At 40.9% G+C, this 16,780-nt stretch overlaps 1 protein-coding gene across 1 annotated transcript; it reads left to right on the top strand.

Moving 5' to 3' along the window:
- Window positions 1–1,011: 1,011 nt before the first annotated feature.
- Window positions 1,012–12,103, top strand: mhc1b2.L (major histocompatibility complex nonclassical class Ib-2 L homeolog). Its single transcript, XM_041573572.1, has 7 exons — window positions 1,012–1,133; window positions 4,088–4,195; window positions 5,282–5,560; window positions 6,595–6,876; window positions 7,669–7,941; window positions 9,931–10,044; window positions 11,981–12,103. The coding sequence occupies exons 2-7, from the start codon at window positions 4,141–4,143 to the stop codon at window positions 12,022–12,024; spliced, it is 1,047 nt and encodes a 348-aa protein (XP_041429506.1). The 5' UTR covers window positions 1,012–1,133; window positions 4,088–4,140; the 3' UTR covers window positions 12,025–12,103.
- Window positions 12,104–16,780: the final 4,677 nt, after the last annotated feature.

The raw sequence follows: 16,780 nt of genomic DNA, 5'->3' as shown, positions 1-16,780 counted from the left end.
TTCTAGTTTGGTCTGACTTTTTTGTCTAAATACTCAGATTTTGATAATTATGGCCCATAATGTGGTTATACAAATATGAAGAGGAAAGAAAGATCTATAAATTTATAGGAAGTCTTGGACAAAGGATGAAGCTTGTCTAGGGCGCCTGGCCAGCATGGCCTGGCTCTGTGATATATCATTACACAGTGCCACCTAGCTTAGGGTCATACTGTGACCTAGGAAATAGGGAATTACTCCCTTCCTTAGAGTAAGTGTCCCCTTTGTGCCCAATCCTTAAAGGGATACTGCCATGGAAAAATGTTTTTTTTTTTTCAAAACACATCAGTTAATAGTGCTGCTCCAGCATAATTCTGCACTGAAATCTGTTTCTCAAAAGAGCAAACAATTTTTTTTATATTTAATTTTGAAATCTGACATGGGGCTAGACATAATGTCAGTTTCCCAGCTGCCCCCAGTCATGTGACTTGTGCTCTGATAAACTTCAGTCACTCTTTACTGCTGTACTGCAAGTTGGAGTGATATCACCCCCCTCCCTTCCCCCCCCACCCAGCAGCCAAACAACAGAACAATGGGAAGGTAACCAGATAACAGCTCCCTAACATCTGCATTGGTGAGAACTCCAGGCTGTGAGTTTTTTCCAGGCCCATTTTGGGTCTGGGGGGAGCAAACTGCTTTTCACCCACAAATGCCTCCAAAAAAAACGAGGAAGAATACAGCGGCCATTGCTGGCCAAGGAGTGAGGACCCGCTTGGGGTCTAAGAAGAAGAAGACTACGGCTCCCGGTTTGGCAGCAGCAGTTGAAAATGTTCAGGTGCGCAAGGAGGTGGTGGCCATGGCTACAAGTGACAGCAATGAAGGAGAAAGTACCTCTACATGCAGTGTTCCATCTGTTATGGAGTCTCCCAGGCAAGCGATACCCTGGATGTACAAGCGCAAGTTTCTGCAAAGAGTTGCAGTTCTGCTGTGGGAAGTGGCAGTTCCAGGAAGCTGCTGTAAGGCATGCTGGGAGCCAGGAAGGAAGTGCTACAGGATGTGAGGAAGCCATGGAGAGTGCTGAGGTGACATGCTGTGTGGCTATGGAGGTGGCTGAGGAGATGCTGAGAGAGAAGCCCGATCCTGCTGCAATGGCCCAGGTAGGAGCAATACACCTGTGTGATCATGGGGGAGAGGAGGCTGCTGGAAATGGCGCTGGGAAGCCACAGACTGTGGGCTCAGCTGGGCCCAATCACAGCCAAATAATCAGGGCCCTGAGAGACATTAAAGTATTGGAGGAGAAAAGGAACATTTTGGAGGGGAGCATTAGTAACATGGTGGCTGGACTGAGTGATCTTAAAGGGACTGAGAGATATAAAGTCATAAGGAAAATAGTTTTCATGTCTAATGACTTGGAGGACATTGAGAATAACATTACCAGGGTTCTGGCAGTTATACAGCCCTGGAAAGAGGTTTGTGATAATCAAAAGAGATTCCAGGAAATGGAGGAAAATGAACTGAAAAGGTTGCTTAAAGATTTTCCTTTTCTAAAGAGACTGTGATTCCTGGCAGTGACAATGTGAGGTCTTTGTGAGCGGATTCCCAGGTCCCAGAGAGTTTCAGTGTCCGGCACTAGTGGCCATACTAATGGCAATATAAATGCTGTGAGTGTGGCTGGTGCCAGTGTGTGAGGTGCCAGTGTGCAGTGTGACAAGGCTGCAGGGAGTATTAATATGGCAGCAGGGAGTACTAACATGGCTGCACCCCTGACTAATAAAACTGTTTGCTGCAGTAAGAGAGAATGTAGCTGGTAAACACAGTGTCACAGTGGGTGCAGGGAATCCTCCTGTAAATAGTGAGAGTGAAGGGGCACAAGGGAGGAGAGGTGTTTGGGATGGGAAGAGACTGTTTAGGCAGAATGTCTCTGAGGTGGGTGAGAGTCAGACCAGTAGGAGGAAGAATGAGGTGAAAATTAAGTGGGTGAAGGAGAGGGGTGAGTTCCCGGGGCGCAGGTTTGTAGCCAGAAATCTCATCAAAGAGTCATTGGGCTTTACCTCTGCAGGTGTGTTTGGGCTGGTAAGTGTCACAGACACTGAGTTGGATCTGAGCTTCAAACTGTCTCAGAGGCTGGATGAGTTCTGGTGCAAATATGAGGGTAAGAGAGAAGCCCCAGAGTGGGAGGGGTTTAGCGTGATTCCAGTCTCCCGGCCTGATACCAAAACTGTGACCATTTGGACAGTGTGTGTCCCCCCTGAAGATGTGATGGTCTGGCTAAAGAGGCAATGCACTGTCCTGTCCCCTCTTACCCCACTGTATGATGAGGAGGGTTTCTGGATAGGAGGGTGGAAGGTTCCCGTGTTCCCAAACACCTTCCCAATTCCTTCTTTATTGGTAAGGACAGGGGGTTTGGATCTATCCCGGCCAACCCAGGGTGTGTTTCAGGTGTGGCTCAAACAGGCACTTTGCAGCTAAATGCCCAGTGGTGAAGTGCGCCCTCTGTGGTGAAACTGGGCATCCCAGTAAAGAATGCCAGGAATTCCGCTGCAATTTGTGCTTGAAGTTAGGACATGCCCACCGTTCTTGCCCTGATGCCTGGCACAACATTGTTAGAGATTGCCCTAATTTACAGGAGGAAATTGACCAGGGAATGGAGATTGTGGAGGAGGGTGCCCCAACATCGAAAGTGGTGGGATCAGCGAGGGAGGTTGTGCAGCTGGAATCCAGTGCCCCATGTAGTAAGGTGGTGGGTAAAGCTGCAGAGAAGTTACCCAAAGAGAAGGGTGAGCAGAGGGCCATTCAGCCAAGAAGAGAGGAGCAGTGGAGAATGGTGGGAAAGAAAGCCTCCATTAAAAAGAAAGACACCTCCCCAAAAATAGTGGCAGCAATAGGCAATAGGTTTGATCTGCCAGAAGGTAAGATTTGGGGAGATCTGCCTGAGGAAGAGGAAGAGAGGCTGATGGAGGAAGAAAAGAGAAAGAAGAGGAAGGCTGAGGCCTTGGGGAAAAGGAATAGAAAGAGGAAAGAGGGAAAAGAGAGTGGGGAGGAGGTTTTGAGTCAAGAGGGGGAATGGGTATCCCTAGAGGAGGATATTGATATTGAGATTCACCTGGATGGTGAGGAGAGTACCCCAAAATTCCAAGTGAAAAGGAGGGGTGAGGAAAGTGTCGGTGCCAGGCAGAAACAAAACAGGATTTAATGATATGGGAACTTACTTTCATTAAATGAATGTTGATGTAATAATGTGAGGTTTTCTGTTTCTGAAATGTTTATATAATTTTCTGTAATGTTTTTAGTTTCAATAAAATTCCCTAACACAAGATAACAGCTGCCTGGTAGATCTAAGAACAGCACTGAATAGTAAAATCCAGGTCCCACTGAGACACATTCAGTTACATTGAGTAGGAGAAACAACAGCCTGCCAGAAAGCAGTTCCATCCTAAAGTGCTGGCTCTTTCTGAAATCACATGACCAGATAAAATGACTTGAGATGCACATACACACCAATATTACAACTAAAAAAAATACATATGTTGGGTTAGGAATTCAATCTACTCTTCTAGAGTGAATTTGAAGTGTAATTTAGAAATAAACACTACATCATAAAACTTGACATGAATCCCTTTAAGGGAACGCAAAGTGAATGGGGATACATTTATCAACCCCCTACATAATTAAGTGCCCATGTGGACTTGTGTAGTGTGGCAGAACAATTAGACAATTACGGCAAAGAATAAGCATGCATTGTGCAACAATTATGGCTGCTTTGGATCCTAAAACTAAACATATCCAAACAGCCCATGGCATAACATTGGCTACAGCCCAAACACCTGGCATCCTCCTTTAAGTGTCTGCCTGATAATTGTATCCCAGACGTCCCACAGGGGAAATGTTGGTCTCATGTTCCCTGTTTTCATTTCGGAGCCATAGATTAAAAAGCCTGTTAGTTACACAAAGGGTTAAGGAGGAACATTAATTCTCCTACGCACAGCGCACACTTCATAAACAGAGCAGCAGTAACGGCTCAGTTTATTTCCTGTGTTCTCCTTTTTGTTTGATAAAAATGCTGAAACTGCTCTCACTCTCTCTCTCTTCTTTTTATTGGATATAATCAAAGCAAAATCGATTACATACATTAGACATGGACCTGAAACCGAGGATAATGTGAGAATGGTGTGGATTTTACTTCTTCTATTGACCTTTGGTATGCCGGCAGTATATTGCGGTAAGTGTTATCTTGTGCCCTTTATCTTCTTACTCACTTCTCTCTTAAGTTACCAACAACGGGTAAGCATGTCTGTATAGCTATTAGAAGGAATCAGAGTGAGTACTAATAACATGGCTCTTAAACACTAATCAATACAATTAAACATTACAGCTATAGGATCTTTTATATTGATTGCTTGGGACCTGGGTTTTATTTTTTTCAGATACAGTAAATGATCTTTCTGTAAATTGAATCACCATACCTGTTAAAAATAGGTAAACCTGAAATAAACCCAATAGAATCGTTAAAACACCAATATGGATTCATGCAGGCTTAGGTACATGGTTACGTTTTATTATTACAGAGAAAAAGAAAAAATTTTGTTCTTCCTTCCATTCCACACCCCTTATACAAAATATATTTCACCTTATTACCGATAATGCTTAACTCTGTACGTGCCCACTGTAAAGTGATTGTTAATTACCCACTAATCTTGTTCTTCTACAGAAGTAAACATATTTTTTCCTACTCGGTTTACACTGCTTAGGGTGCCGATACTTGAAGCAAAATCAATTGCTTATTGGTTGCTGTGAGTCTTTAAATCCAGCAATTTAGTGCATGGGCTGTTAGCCCAAAGTAACAGTTCAGTAGACCCTCATCTGTCTGTTTGATTCTCAGGTTGATTGGGTCACCAAAAAGTCATGTAGTTCAAAACATTTTAGGCCCCATTTTGAGCAAAGAACAACGTGGGATAATCCATGTAATCCATAGTGTTTATTCTACATAGTGCCATGGATAATGCCCATCATTCTATGCTACATGATTCAATTGGCACCAAAAAAACAAATTGGAGTAGGTGCTGGGAGCAAATGGAATCCTTATTTAATGCCTGGCATGTTTTAAGAGTTGTGCTCCCTGTCTCATAGCACTGTGCCTAGTGCCTAAATCAATGGCAGAGCTTTAGTAAAAGCAGATGGAGTGGAAAGACAACCCTTGACCGGTAAACAACAAAAATATAAAATACATGAAAAATGTAACTCTCTTTGTCCCTGTATGTTGTCATTATAAGATATAAAAACCTCTCTCCCATTTCTGGTTTCCTAGGAAGTCACACTCTATACTATCAAATCACGATGACATCAGCTCCGACCCCTGGGGTTCCTCAGTTTTCAATTATTGTCTATGTAAACGACATCCAGTATGGAAGGTACAACAGTGACATTGGACGAGCCGAGGCTTTGATTCCAATTTCATCAATTCCATTTTCATCACTCTGGATGGTTTCTGAGCATATGGAACATCAGACCAAAGTTGCCCAGGAATATGAAATTGCGCACAGACAGAGGCTGCATTTTCTAATGGGAGTGTTTAATACAACAAACAGTGAGTGTGACATACACTACATAAGAAATTGATTTTGTTTGTTACTTTAGGCTCTGCCTTCTGGACACCGGTATATCCCCCCGATATCAGGATTTGGCTGCAGAACAGTATATGGACTTGCCATTGGAGAAGTGTAAAAAAGGCTGGGAATGATGTGTGAGAAGGGTTAAAGGAACAGTAACGTCAAAAAATAAAAGTGTTTTCAAGTTATGAAAATATAATGCAGTGTTGCCCTGCAATGATAAAACTGCTGTGTTTGCTTAAGAAACACTACTATAGTTTATATAAACAAGCTGCTGTGTAGCAATGGGGGCAGCCATTCAAGCACAGGATACACAGTAGATAACAGATAAGTACTACTATTGTTTATATAAATAAGCTGCTGTGTAGCAATGGGGGCAGCCATTCAAAGGAGAAACGGCTCAGGTTACACAGCAGATAAGCTCTGTCTGTCTAATGGTGTTATCTGTTATCCATTCGTTAACCTGTGCCATATAGCCGTTTTTCAATTTCTGCCATTGCTCCACAACAGATTGTTTATATGAACTATAGTAGTGTTTCTGAAGCAAACAGATCAGTTTTACCAGTGCAGTGACCCAGTACATGATATTTTCATTACTTTAAAACACTTACATTATTTGGTGTTACTGTTCCTTTAAGGGTAAGTTAGGAATGTACTAGAGGGCCCAGTACAACCATGGGCCCACCATAATAGTGAGCATCTCCAAGCTATTCAAGTGCATTATGAGTGTTATAGGATAGGGTGCGCTGATTACTGCTAGAAAAGGTAATTCCCAGAGACTGTTGTGAAGTACAGCACTCTACATCAGCTCCAGAACCTAGTAATGTACAGGAGACATCTTATAGGATTGGCTGATCTCAACTCCAATCCTCTCAGTAGTACACCACACCAGCCCAAAGTTTTGATATTCGATTATTCAAGTGCATTAGTCACAACTCTTTTCATACCCACAATGGAGCAGAAAGGGTTGCACTGCACTCATCTGTTGCTAAATTGCATATTTCTATTGCAGGTAATGGAGATATTCATGTCTACCAGACAAATAATGCCTGTGAGCTGCATGATGATGGCACCATTAGTGGATACCAGGAGATTGCCTTTGATGGGAAGGAGCTGTTAGTGTATGATAAGGAGAGAGTGACGTTTGTGCCTGTGACACAAGAGGCTGTGATGGTGGCTCAGCTGTGGAATAAGCGTTATGATTCAACTTATACTAAAATATTCATGGAAATTGACTGCATTGAGCATATGAAGATGTACCTCCCTTATATATCAACTGACCTGGGGAAGAAAGGTGAGACCATAAAGCAATACTGGTTCTCTTGAGAAATCTGTTTTAAAGCCAGGCCAGCTCGCCCTTCCTTCCTCCGTCGCGCAAGATGAAATTGCACGTGCACATGCACAGGTCAACCTCTAGACATTTTGGGGGCCTGAAAAATAATTTGCTGTAGGGCCCAATAATATCTAGTTATGCCACTGAGAGCACCCATCCATGTTGTCCAGGCAATTCCCATAACGAGGTGATTCATTTTGTTTAGTTGCCTGCAAACCAAACTGAGTGACCAAACACCCAGAAATACCCCATCTTCCATTACCCTTATACAAAGCAACTACACTCCAACATTAACATAATAAACACACAGCCTCATATCTAGATCAAGAGACGCAAGCTTTGATGTCCTTAGGGCCCATCCATGAACTTTCATCGAAGGGATTTGTGGATTTAATTCAAGCTGTGCTCTACAATTTCGCCGGCGTCAAAAAATTTTGGACGCCCATTGACTTTAACACCGGCTTCAAAATTTTCGAGTTTCGCTAATTTTTCGGGAGAAATTCGCCCATCACTAGTGTATGGACAATAGGATAGGATGGACAGGATTGCATAAAACTTGTACCGGGAGAACCAAGATGGTGGAGAATGTGGATGATAAATACATAAAATGTTAGCTGGAAATAACTGACTACAAGAATATGTGGGCAATATCATTTATAGATGGGGTTGGTTGACCTTAAAAATTATCTTCTTTATTTGCAGCTAAATAATTATTTTAAAGGCTTTTGAGCTTTTTTTCTGTCTTCCTGCTAGTCCCTCCCAATGTGAAGATTTCCAGCTCAGAGTCAGAGAGTGGTATCAAACTGCACTGCTGGGTGTATGGGTTCTACCCCCGAGATGTGGATGTGAAGTGGACAAAGAATGAGACAGATGAACTTCCTTCAGAAGAGTCACCAGAGATCCTACCAAACCCTGATGGCACCTATCAGATCAGAGTCAGTGTGGTGGTAACACCAGAGGAGGGTGCCACTTACTTCTGCCATGTGAGTCACATCAGTTTGGAGGATACACTGGTTGCACCCTTTGGTGAGTATATTCAGGCTGATTGATACACATCAGTAATATTACACTAAACCCACAATGCAGCACATTTACTAAAGGGTGAGAATGAACATTTGGTTTAGCTTAACCAAAAATGAAGATATCCCTCAACATCACCAATTTACTAAAAAGAGAATACACCAGGTTTTAGAGAAATAACTTCGCAGTGGTGAAAAATTGTCTTTGTATTGGCGGAAATTCATCTCTCTTCTGCAGGTGAAATTTCTCCAGTGAAAATTCTCCAACCCACTAAGAGCACAAGAGCATATTTTCACCAAAATAAAATTCTTTGGGTTCAGGCTGGTGAACTTCCATTATAAAGAGGGCAGCCACTTATATATCCATCAACATAGCCCTTTCTATGCTAATTTTCCCCATGGTGAAAACTCTTTAGAAGATGTTCCCTACTGCTATTGTATGGGGAAATATACTGGCAAATTTTCACAGAGAATTTAGGCCAGGAGAAAATTCACATTTCCCTTGAAAGTTTTATGATTTTTAGCAAATATGAGATGTGTTGTGAAAATACACCTGGCGAAGTAAGGCAAACTTTGGTGAAGTTAGTTTAGTAAAGAAGTTACTTTAGTAAATATGCCCTAATATGTGAGATGCCTAGCGGGCATGTTTATTTCAGTTCACCTCTCAAATTCAAGTTTCTCCTAGATACATTGATAGGTGTATTTCTAATAGATAGCAGACACCTGCAGTGGGCTAAGTAAGTACAAGGACAGAGATAGAGGATAGATGATAGATAGCTACAGGTATATACAGTAACAAAAGTGACGTTAAGTAAAAGATCAGAAGGAACAAACCTCAACAATCATGCACATGGTAGTCAGGTGCATTACTCTTGACTCAGGCTCTTTCTGGACTCCACCATAGCAGTAGATATCTGCCAGAGGGCCAGAGATGGGGGTTGGCCTCAGTACAAGAGACCAAGACCAAGCCCTAAGATTCCCCATAAACAAGGTTAGTATGTAGCAGACTAGCATATTGTAATAGTATATCCTAGGGGTGCAAGGTAGTCAAGTCTAGTGACAATAGCAGTGATCCATCAAGGAGAAGTAGTGAGGTTAGTATTCCCCAGGGACACCTGCCTTGCTGTATGGACCCCAGATGGAAAGGGTCTCAGGCTATTTTTGTCCCTCAAAGACTTCTTGCAGGGATCCTACAGCTCTGTGGTGCCCACCCTGTCTCCAATCTGATTTGGGATGAGAGTTCTTTATACTGCCTCATATTATCTTTCTAAGTCAGTTGCCCTTATAAGCCGAGTATAAGCCTAGGGTGAGAAATGCAGCAGCTTCTGGTAAGTTTCAATCAAAAAATTGAGGGTTCTTGCTCCCATTGGAGGTGCCGGCGTCTCGTTTTTGGAGGCCGATGACCATTCTTGGATGCCGGCGACTATTCATGGAGACTATTCTTGGACGTCGGCGACTAATCTTGGACGCCGGCGACCGTTTTTGCGATTGACCCGAGTATAAGCCGAGGTAGAGTTTTCCAGCATATTTTGGGGGCTGAAAAACTCGGCTTATACTCGAGTATATACGGTAATATTACAGCAATACCACCTTTCCTCCCTACACTTATAAAAGATGGCTCTGGATTGGTGTCTTGCCCTCTGTTTTATAATACCATTTGTTTCTTTTCCAACAATGCCCATCAATCTGTATGTTTGCCATCCCATATGTGTGTGTTAATTAACTGTTTTATATGTAACCCTGAGCTGCTTAAGGGTCATTGCTCTATTCCATCATCTGTTTCTTTCACTCCAGAAGATTCTCCATTATTGGTGGCACAGAGCTGCCCTGTGATTGGACAAATAAGGGGAAAAAACGTTTAATGCTTGTCAAGCCTCTAAAGCACATATTGGGAAAAGAAAAATACATTTAATATTGATGATGCATTTATTTAAATGACTCAATAAATAGATTTTTCCATCCCTAACCTTTGGCCATTATTACTCCTAATAAACAGAACCCAACAAGAGAAGCCATTTGTGCATCACCGTCCCTGCCAGTGGGATGTTGCTCCTACTCCTCCTCCTGATTGGCCTGGGAGTATTTAGATTCAGCAAGAGTATGACAAAAGGTATTTATTTACATTTTAAAGTATTTGTACATTGGATATAAAACACCGTTTTTTCTCCAGAAAATCAGCCAAAGGACACAGCATTTTGTTTTGACTCAAGAAATAGGAGCCTGTGCAAAGTGAGAGACATACAGTAAGGCAGATCACACATTCCTGAAAGAAACGTGGGTACTAGGGATATGCAAACTCAGTGGAGCTCATTTATCAACACTGGGCAAATTTGCCCATGGTCAGTTACCTATAGCAACCAATCAGTGATTAGCTTTTTAAAAGCAGCTGCAAGTAGAACAATGAGTGCAGCAATCTGATTGGTTGCCATGGGTTACTGCCCAGTGTTGATAAATGAGCCCCAGAGTGTTTAACTGAACTCCGAGTTAATAAAAGTAAATATTCTTTGCTGTTCCTAACTTTCCATAGCACAGCAGTTGAATCCTTCCTCTCACTATACCAGCTCAGCAGTCTAAGTAGAGAACCTAGTCTAGACCTGACTATGTACTACTACATAACTACCTTCTTTTTCAAATTAAATGAATACTTTCCAATATTTGAATGAAAATGAAGGACAATTAAACCCATGCCCTAATCCACCCTTGCTGCACCAAATGCCTTGACCCTCTCCCCCAGTCTTTCTGGTAAGGCCAATACATTTTCCTTTTTGCTATTAATTTGTTCTTATTGTAGCTTTCATCATGCCCATCTTCTGTCAGATGACCCCTGTGGTGCCCAGTAAATGGGAAAACCATTTGGTAGTCTGAACCCCAATTTGCATATTTAGTTTACAGAAAAATAAAGCAAATTTCATCAACTGTCAGCTAAAGATTGTTGCAGTCAGTTGTCCAGAGCTGTAGAGTTACATGACTTCAATGGTTCAGATTTGGCTTGGCTGAACACCTAGGATCTGGATGTTAGGCACATCGCAGACATAATTCAATAACTCAGCCTCTAATGCTCTCACGTCCCATTCCGCACACTTGTTGTGGTCCCGGGGGCCTGACTCTCAGCATTCGCCCTCTGCAAAACCTCAAAAAATGAGCAGAACAGCAATAGTGGGCCATAAAGCCTGATGCATTTTGGACTACGCCCTTAATGAGAGGCAATTAAATGCCCAGTATGTGCACTGCCTAAACATTACATCCTCTTTATACGGGTGGAAGGCGGCGAATGGTGCTTGTGAGTGGAGAGAGTGAATCGGTGCGTGTGCATGCGCACAACCACGGCACCGCTCGCATGAGCACAAAAGCATCGCACACACCGGTGCGGCAGGGGGGGTGGAGGTGAGCCCTGGGGCAGTAGCCCCGGTGGGCCCCGGGCACCTGAGTCCAACCCTGGTTTTAGGGCTTCCTTCCCACATTTATTTTCCAAGGTGGAAATCTGCAGGGGGAAAGTAACCGAAGAATAAATAACAGTTCAACAGAAAACTCCAGCCTCCTGGATAACACAGAATAAATGCTTTTCTTCCATTCTGACGCTGAGCATTCCAGCATTCTGTCTCTCTCTTTCACACACCACACCTGCTGCTCAGCTTTAGGTCTACTAAATAGGCCTAGGGCCTCCTGAAGAGCCTGGTCTACAGATTTGGAAATCTGTCCCACCCTACTCTTGCAGATTCCCAGTAAGACCTGCCCCAGATCACCAATTATAAAAAACCCTCAGAGAGAGTTTTTCTCTGCCTGCGAATCTGTGGCCCAACGTATATGCCATCAATCACTTTTCCCCAGGAAACTGGGGACCTTTTTGTCAACATACCACGATTATATATATATATATATATATATATATATATATATATATATATATATATATATATATAATAATATATATATATATATATATATATATATATATATATATATATATATATATATATATATATATATATATAAATAGCTACTTATAAACCAAAATAAATCATAATAAATATTTTTTTTTCTTTTAGATCCCAATGGCAGCCAGAGTGTGAGCACAGAGGAGAAAGACTGAAATTCCCAGGCTTTCCTACCACCATTATGGAGGGTTCCCTGGTTAGAACAATGTGTATGCTGAAGTGTGAAGGGGTTCTGCTTGCTTTGGTATGTGGGGTGTGGAGCCTACTCAGCTCTTAAAAGTAGCAACAATGGTTTAACAGAATGGAAGGGGAGTATGAGGTGATATGTGTATAAGGACAAACAATAACAGTAATACAAAATTTGTCTCAATAAGCTTTCTTGAGGTCAGTGTTATATATTATTAAGCTACATGTAGCTCATATATCATGTCGCTATAGCATGTATAAAAGCAATATCATTTATTTATCTAGCTGTACATATTTATTTAAATTAATATACATGCTATATTTTATAGTACAGACAACTAACAATAGTGCACTATTGTTATTTTTTTATTATTTTTAAGAGCTGAGGAGGGTCCAGTTAGACCCTAGACATCAGGTATTTTCTTTTTTTAAATAGCAAGTCTTATTCACATTCATCCCTGCCCAAGATTTTTTTTAGAACTTGATTTTCGACAGTCATGGACAAGGTGCATTAACAGACATAGTCCAACAGACAATATACAACGTGTTTGGTTAAAGTCAAAATATCTGGCATACATTTAGGGGCCGATTCACTATGGGTCGAATATCGAGGGTTAATTAACCCTTGATATTCGACTAGGAATTAAAATCCTTCGACTTCGAATATCGAAGTCGAAGGATTTAGCGCAGATAGTTTGATCGAACGATCGAAGGATAAATCCTTCGATCGAACGCTAAAATCCTTCGAATCGAACGATTCGAAGGATTTTAATCCAACGATCCAAGGAATATTCTTCGATCAAAAAAAGTTAGCCAAGCCTATGGGGACCTTCCCCATAGGCTAACATTGACTTCGGTAGCTTTTAGATGGCGAACTAGGGGGTCGAAGTTTTTTTTAAAGAGACAGTACTTCAATTATCGAATGGTCGAATAGTCGAACGATTTTTACTTCGAATCCTTCGATTCAAAGCCGTAGTCGTAGTTGAAGGTCAAAGTAGCCCATTCGATGGTCGAAGTAGCCCAAAAAAAACTTCGAAATTCGAAGTTTTTTACCTTCGAATCCTTCACTTGAAGTTAGTGAATCGGCCCCTTAGCATCACTTTGTCATAAATCCTCACTATTGAAAAGAGTAGATCAGACTAAACTGGTAAAAAAGAGACGTAGAGACATTCAGGGGTCTGTCAGTGAATGGTTAAACATTTCTTAGTAGTGCTTAGTAGGGCTGTGGGGCCAGTCACACACTTTATCATCAGTTTAATATAGAGAAGCAAATTAACTTGTCAGTGGACTTTGTCAAAGTGCCTCACAGTTATCAGTTTCCATTTCAAACTAAAGAACAAAAAACTAACATTAAAAAATGTAACCAATTTCATTTGAAAAAGTTTGTTACCAATTTCAGATGGGTCTACAGACCAAAAAAGTTAAATTAAAAAAAAGTTAGGTCCAATATGAGATGGGTTTACAGACCAAAAAAGTTACGGTAGATTAAAAAAAAAATTGTTATGACCAATTTCAGATAGGTTAAAGGGGACCCGTCACCAAAAAAATTATTCAAAATCTTATTTTATCACATTAGTCAAGCAAAATGAACTTTAATTACACTATATAAATTATTTGAATCTTGTTTCCATCAGTCTGGGAATTCATAATTATAACAAGCAGGCAGGAGCCATTTTGTGGACACTGTTATTAAGACAAGTCTTGTATCATCTCAGAATCTTGTTTGTGCACCAGAATGGGGGACCTGATGTCCATCCCCATGTCCTAGTTACACAATTAAATGGTAAAGAGAGAGGGGGAATGTGGGGAGAGCAGTGACATGTAGGAAGTGCTGAATGGAAAGTGAAAGTAATTGCCCCTAAGGCATAGAGGCGGGGCAGACAATATTTGATTGACAGCTGAGATTTTTAAATGAGTTTACAACAGCTATGAATGCTTTAATAAAAAATAGAAATTGGATTTCATGTTTAATTTGAAAAGGACTTTTATTATACAGATTTTTGTGTCTGGGTGACAGGTCCACTTTAAAGACCAAAAAAGTTAAATTAAAAAAAAAATTGATTTTGTAACACTTTGTACTCTTTCAGATCTTGTATTGCTAATATTTAATAGTCATAGTTCAGATACTTCCTTCAACTGTAAGCCCATAGATTTATTCTATATTATGGTATTCAAGGGACCTCGCAGAAACCACCTTGGAGCATGCAACCAATTTTTGTGTTCTCCTCTCTCTTTCTTCTCTCCTCTTCTCTACACAAAAATTTGATGTTATTACATTATAACATTACATGTTATAACTACTTATTGCTTCTAATATTTCTTCTAATATGTCAAAACTCAAATAAAAACTATTGAAAAAAAAAAAATTGTGAACAATTTCAGATGGGTTTGCAGACAAGTGAACAGTTAAATGTAATATATACCCATGGCCATCATTCTTTCAGAATTCCAGGTTTACTGAAGATGCAACTGTCCTACAACAGCTTTGCTTCAAAAAACAGTTCCCTACCACCACTATAGTCCATGATATTTGGAGTGATTGTTGTACATTCAGGGGCATATTTATTATTTTGTGTAAAATTAAATTTGCCAAAAAAGGTATAAAAAGCTGTAAGAAAAATAATTTTTCATACAGCAAAGTCTGCCAATATGTAGTGTATTATCCTGAATTTTTTTTACACAAAACCTTATTGTTTATACTCATGTTCTCTTGAAGGACACTATTGTGGGATGGACTGGCTCCATAATAGAAAATAGAGATGAATACAAATGTTGCTTGAAATCACATGGCACATGGTGAATTATCTTGGCCTAGATCTACTGTAAATGTCTGGTCTATATGTGGATGGCAGCAAGGGGTTGTAGATACATCTTCTTTGGCACAGATCACAGATTTTGTACCCAGCCAAGAGTATTGTTCACTTTTCCTTGCAGATCACTTCTAATACCCAGATCTTCTTGGGCCCTTCTCTTAGATGTCTAACATCTATCTACAGATGTTCAGTGATGTATAACTAATACATCTACATTTTTAAAAAAAACTATTTACAGATATTGAATAACTACAATAATTACAAAACAGCTCTGTTTGAACTTAGGTCCTGGCTGGAGTTATGCTGATTTATTACAAAGCATTAATATAAATGGTCACACTTTGGGGCTGATTTATTAACATTAGAATTTAAATGTTTACTGCGCAAGTGTTTTTGAGCTACAACATACCAATTTGAATTAGAGTATCCAAAACTGTAATGTTTGAGATTCTTTGGGTAGGACTACATGGACGTTTTCGGCGTGATCCGACGTGAACGGAAAATGGAACGGAAATAAGGTAAGTGGATGTATTGTCGGATGGTGTCCTAGCGTTGATCTGACGCGAAACGAGTGTCGGATGCAGACACTCACACTGTGCATAAAAAGATTTTTCATTCTTGTACAACATTTATTCTTTATGCAAATAAGAACAAGGAAAAGGAATAGTAAAAGAGAGATGGGGTGAAAAAAGAAGAGAGCATCTGGGAGAAGAGAGCATCTGGGATTGACAAAAACAGTTTTAAGCATTTGTAGGGGACTGGTAAATTTTTCTCCCAGTATTATTTAGCAGGCAGTCTCCTAGTGTTATAAATGCGTAATTGGGTCCTAAAATACAGTTAGGAGGGGGGACTTGTTCCTATTCCTGTTTGAAGCTATGCCCTTGGTGTTCACAATAGTGTCCAGTAGATGCACTGTGCTAAAGTATAAAGTCCTGGGCAGCCATGTGCTCAGGGTCCATCTTGTGCTAGCTCAGGCCTGGGCAGGCAGGCAGAGCTCAAGAGGAACCTAGACAGGTCAGGTCTAGCAAGGATAGGCTACTCACCTTAAGAGGTCACTCTAGGAGTGACAGATAGACAGGCTATTTAGCTAAACAGCTTGAGGCTTGTAAATGGGATTATGATCTTGGGTACTAATTGCCCAGAAGTAGGGACTAAGTGTACAGCCTTAGGGGTGTGAGTTTCCCCTCAGGTTCCACTTAGGGAAAAGGCTGAAATCTGGGTTTCCCCCAAGTGGCTGTGTACATTGTCCCAATCCCAATAGAGGACAGCTACTGACCAAAGGTGCTGTGAGTATATGCCTATCCACTGTTCTGTATGATCCTGTTTGCTCTGTATGTACACTCCATTGTGGATGTTCTTGCACATTACATATGTTCATTGCTTAAGTTATAAGAACCACTGGCTCCCAATTATTGCACCCTGCATCAAGTTACAGTTACACTACACCCTGCCTCCACACCGTTTGCAAGGGCTTACTTCCTAAGAATTAAGGTCTCACCTGGAGCACAATATTGGGAATGGAGCTTATAGATAGAGAACAGTGCACTCAATTTACTATAGCACTACACATTCCTAGTGACTATTCCGCGAATAGTATTGAAGGAGCCCCTTGTGAATCTGGTCACAGTATCTTCTAGGTATGCTGTTACCTTTTTTTGTCAAAATCTGTTGAATCTTAAACAAAGCTGAAAGGTTTTCATTAATATGAAGTTAAGCGCGAGTTCGGACATGTCTGCAGAGAGTGTTGCCAACTTTATTCAGGCCTTTAGTTGGTAGCCTGAGGAGCAAAACTGAGTGTTGAATTTGGAATATCATGGTTTAAGATATTTTTTAGTTTTAGTTGTGGGACAATTTTACTAAATATGTAGCAGAACCAGTGTCTAATCATCTCCTAAAACAAAGTTGAAAAGCT

The sequence above is a fragment of the Xenopus laevis genome, chromosome 8L, assembly GCF_017654675.1.
Source record: "Xenopus laevis strain J_2021 chromosome 8L, Xenopus_laevis_v10.1, whole genome shotgun sequence".
Classification (NCBI taxonomy): domain Eukaryota; kingdom Metazoa; phylum Chordata; class Amphibia; order Anura; family Pipidae; genus Xenopus; species Xenopus laevis.
The sequence above is the reverse complement of the archived record's forward strand: the minus strand, read 5'-3'. Positions and strand labels throughout refer to the sequence as shown.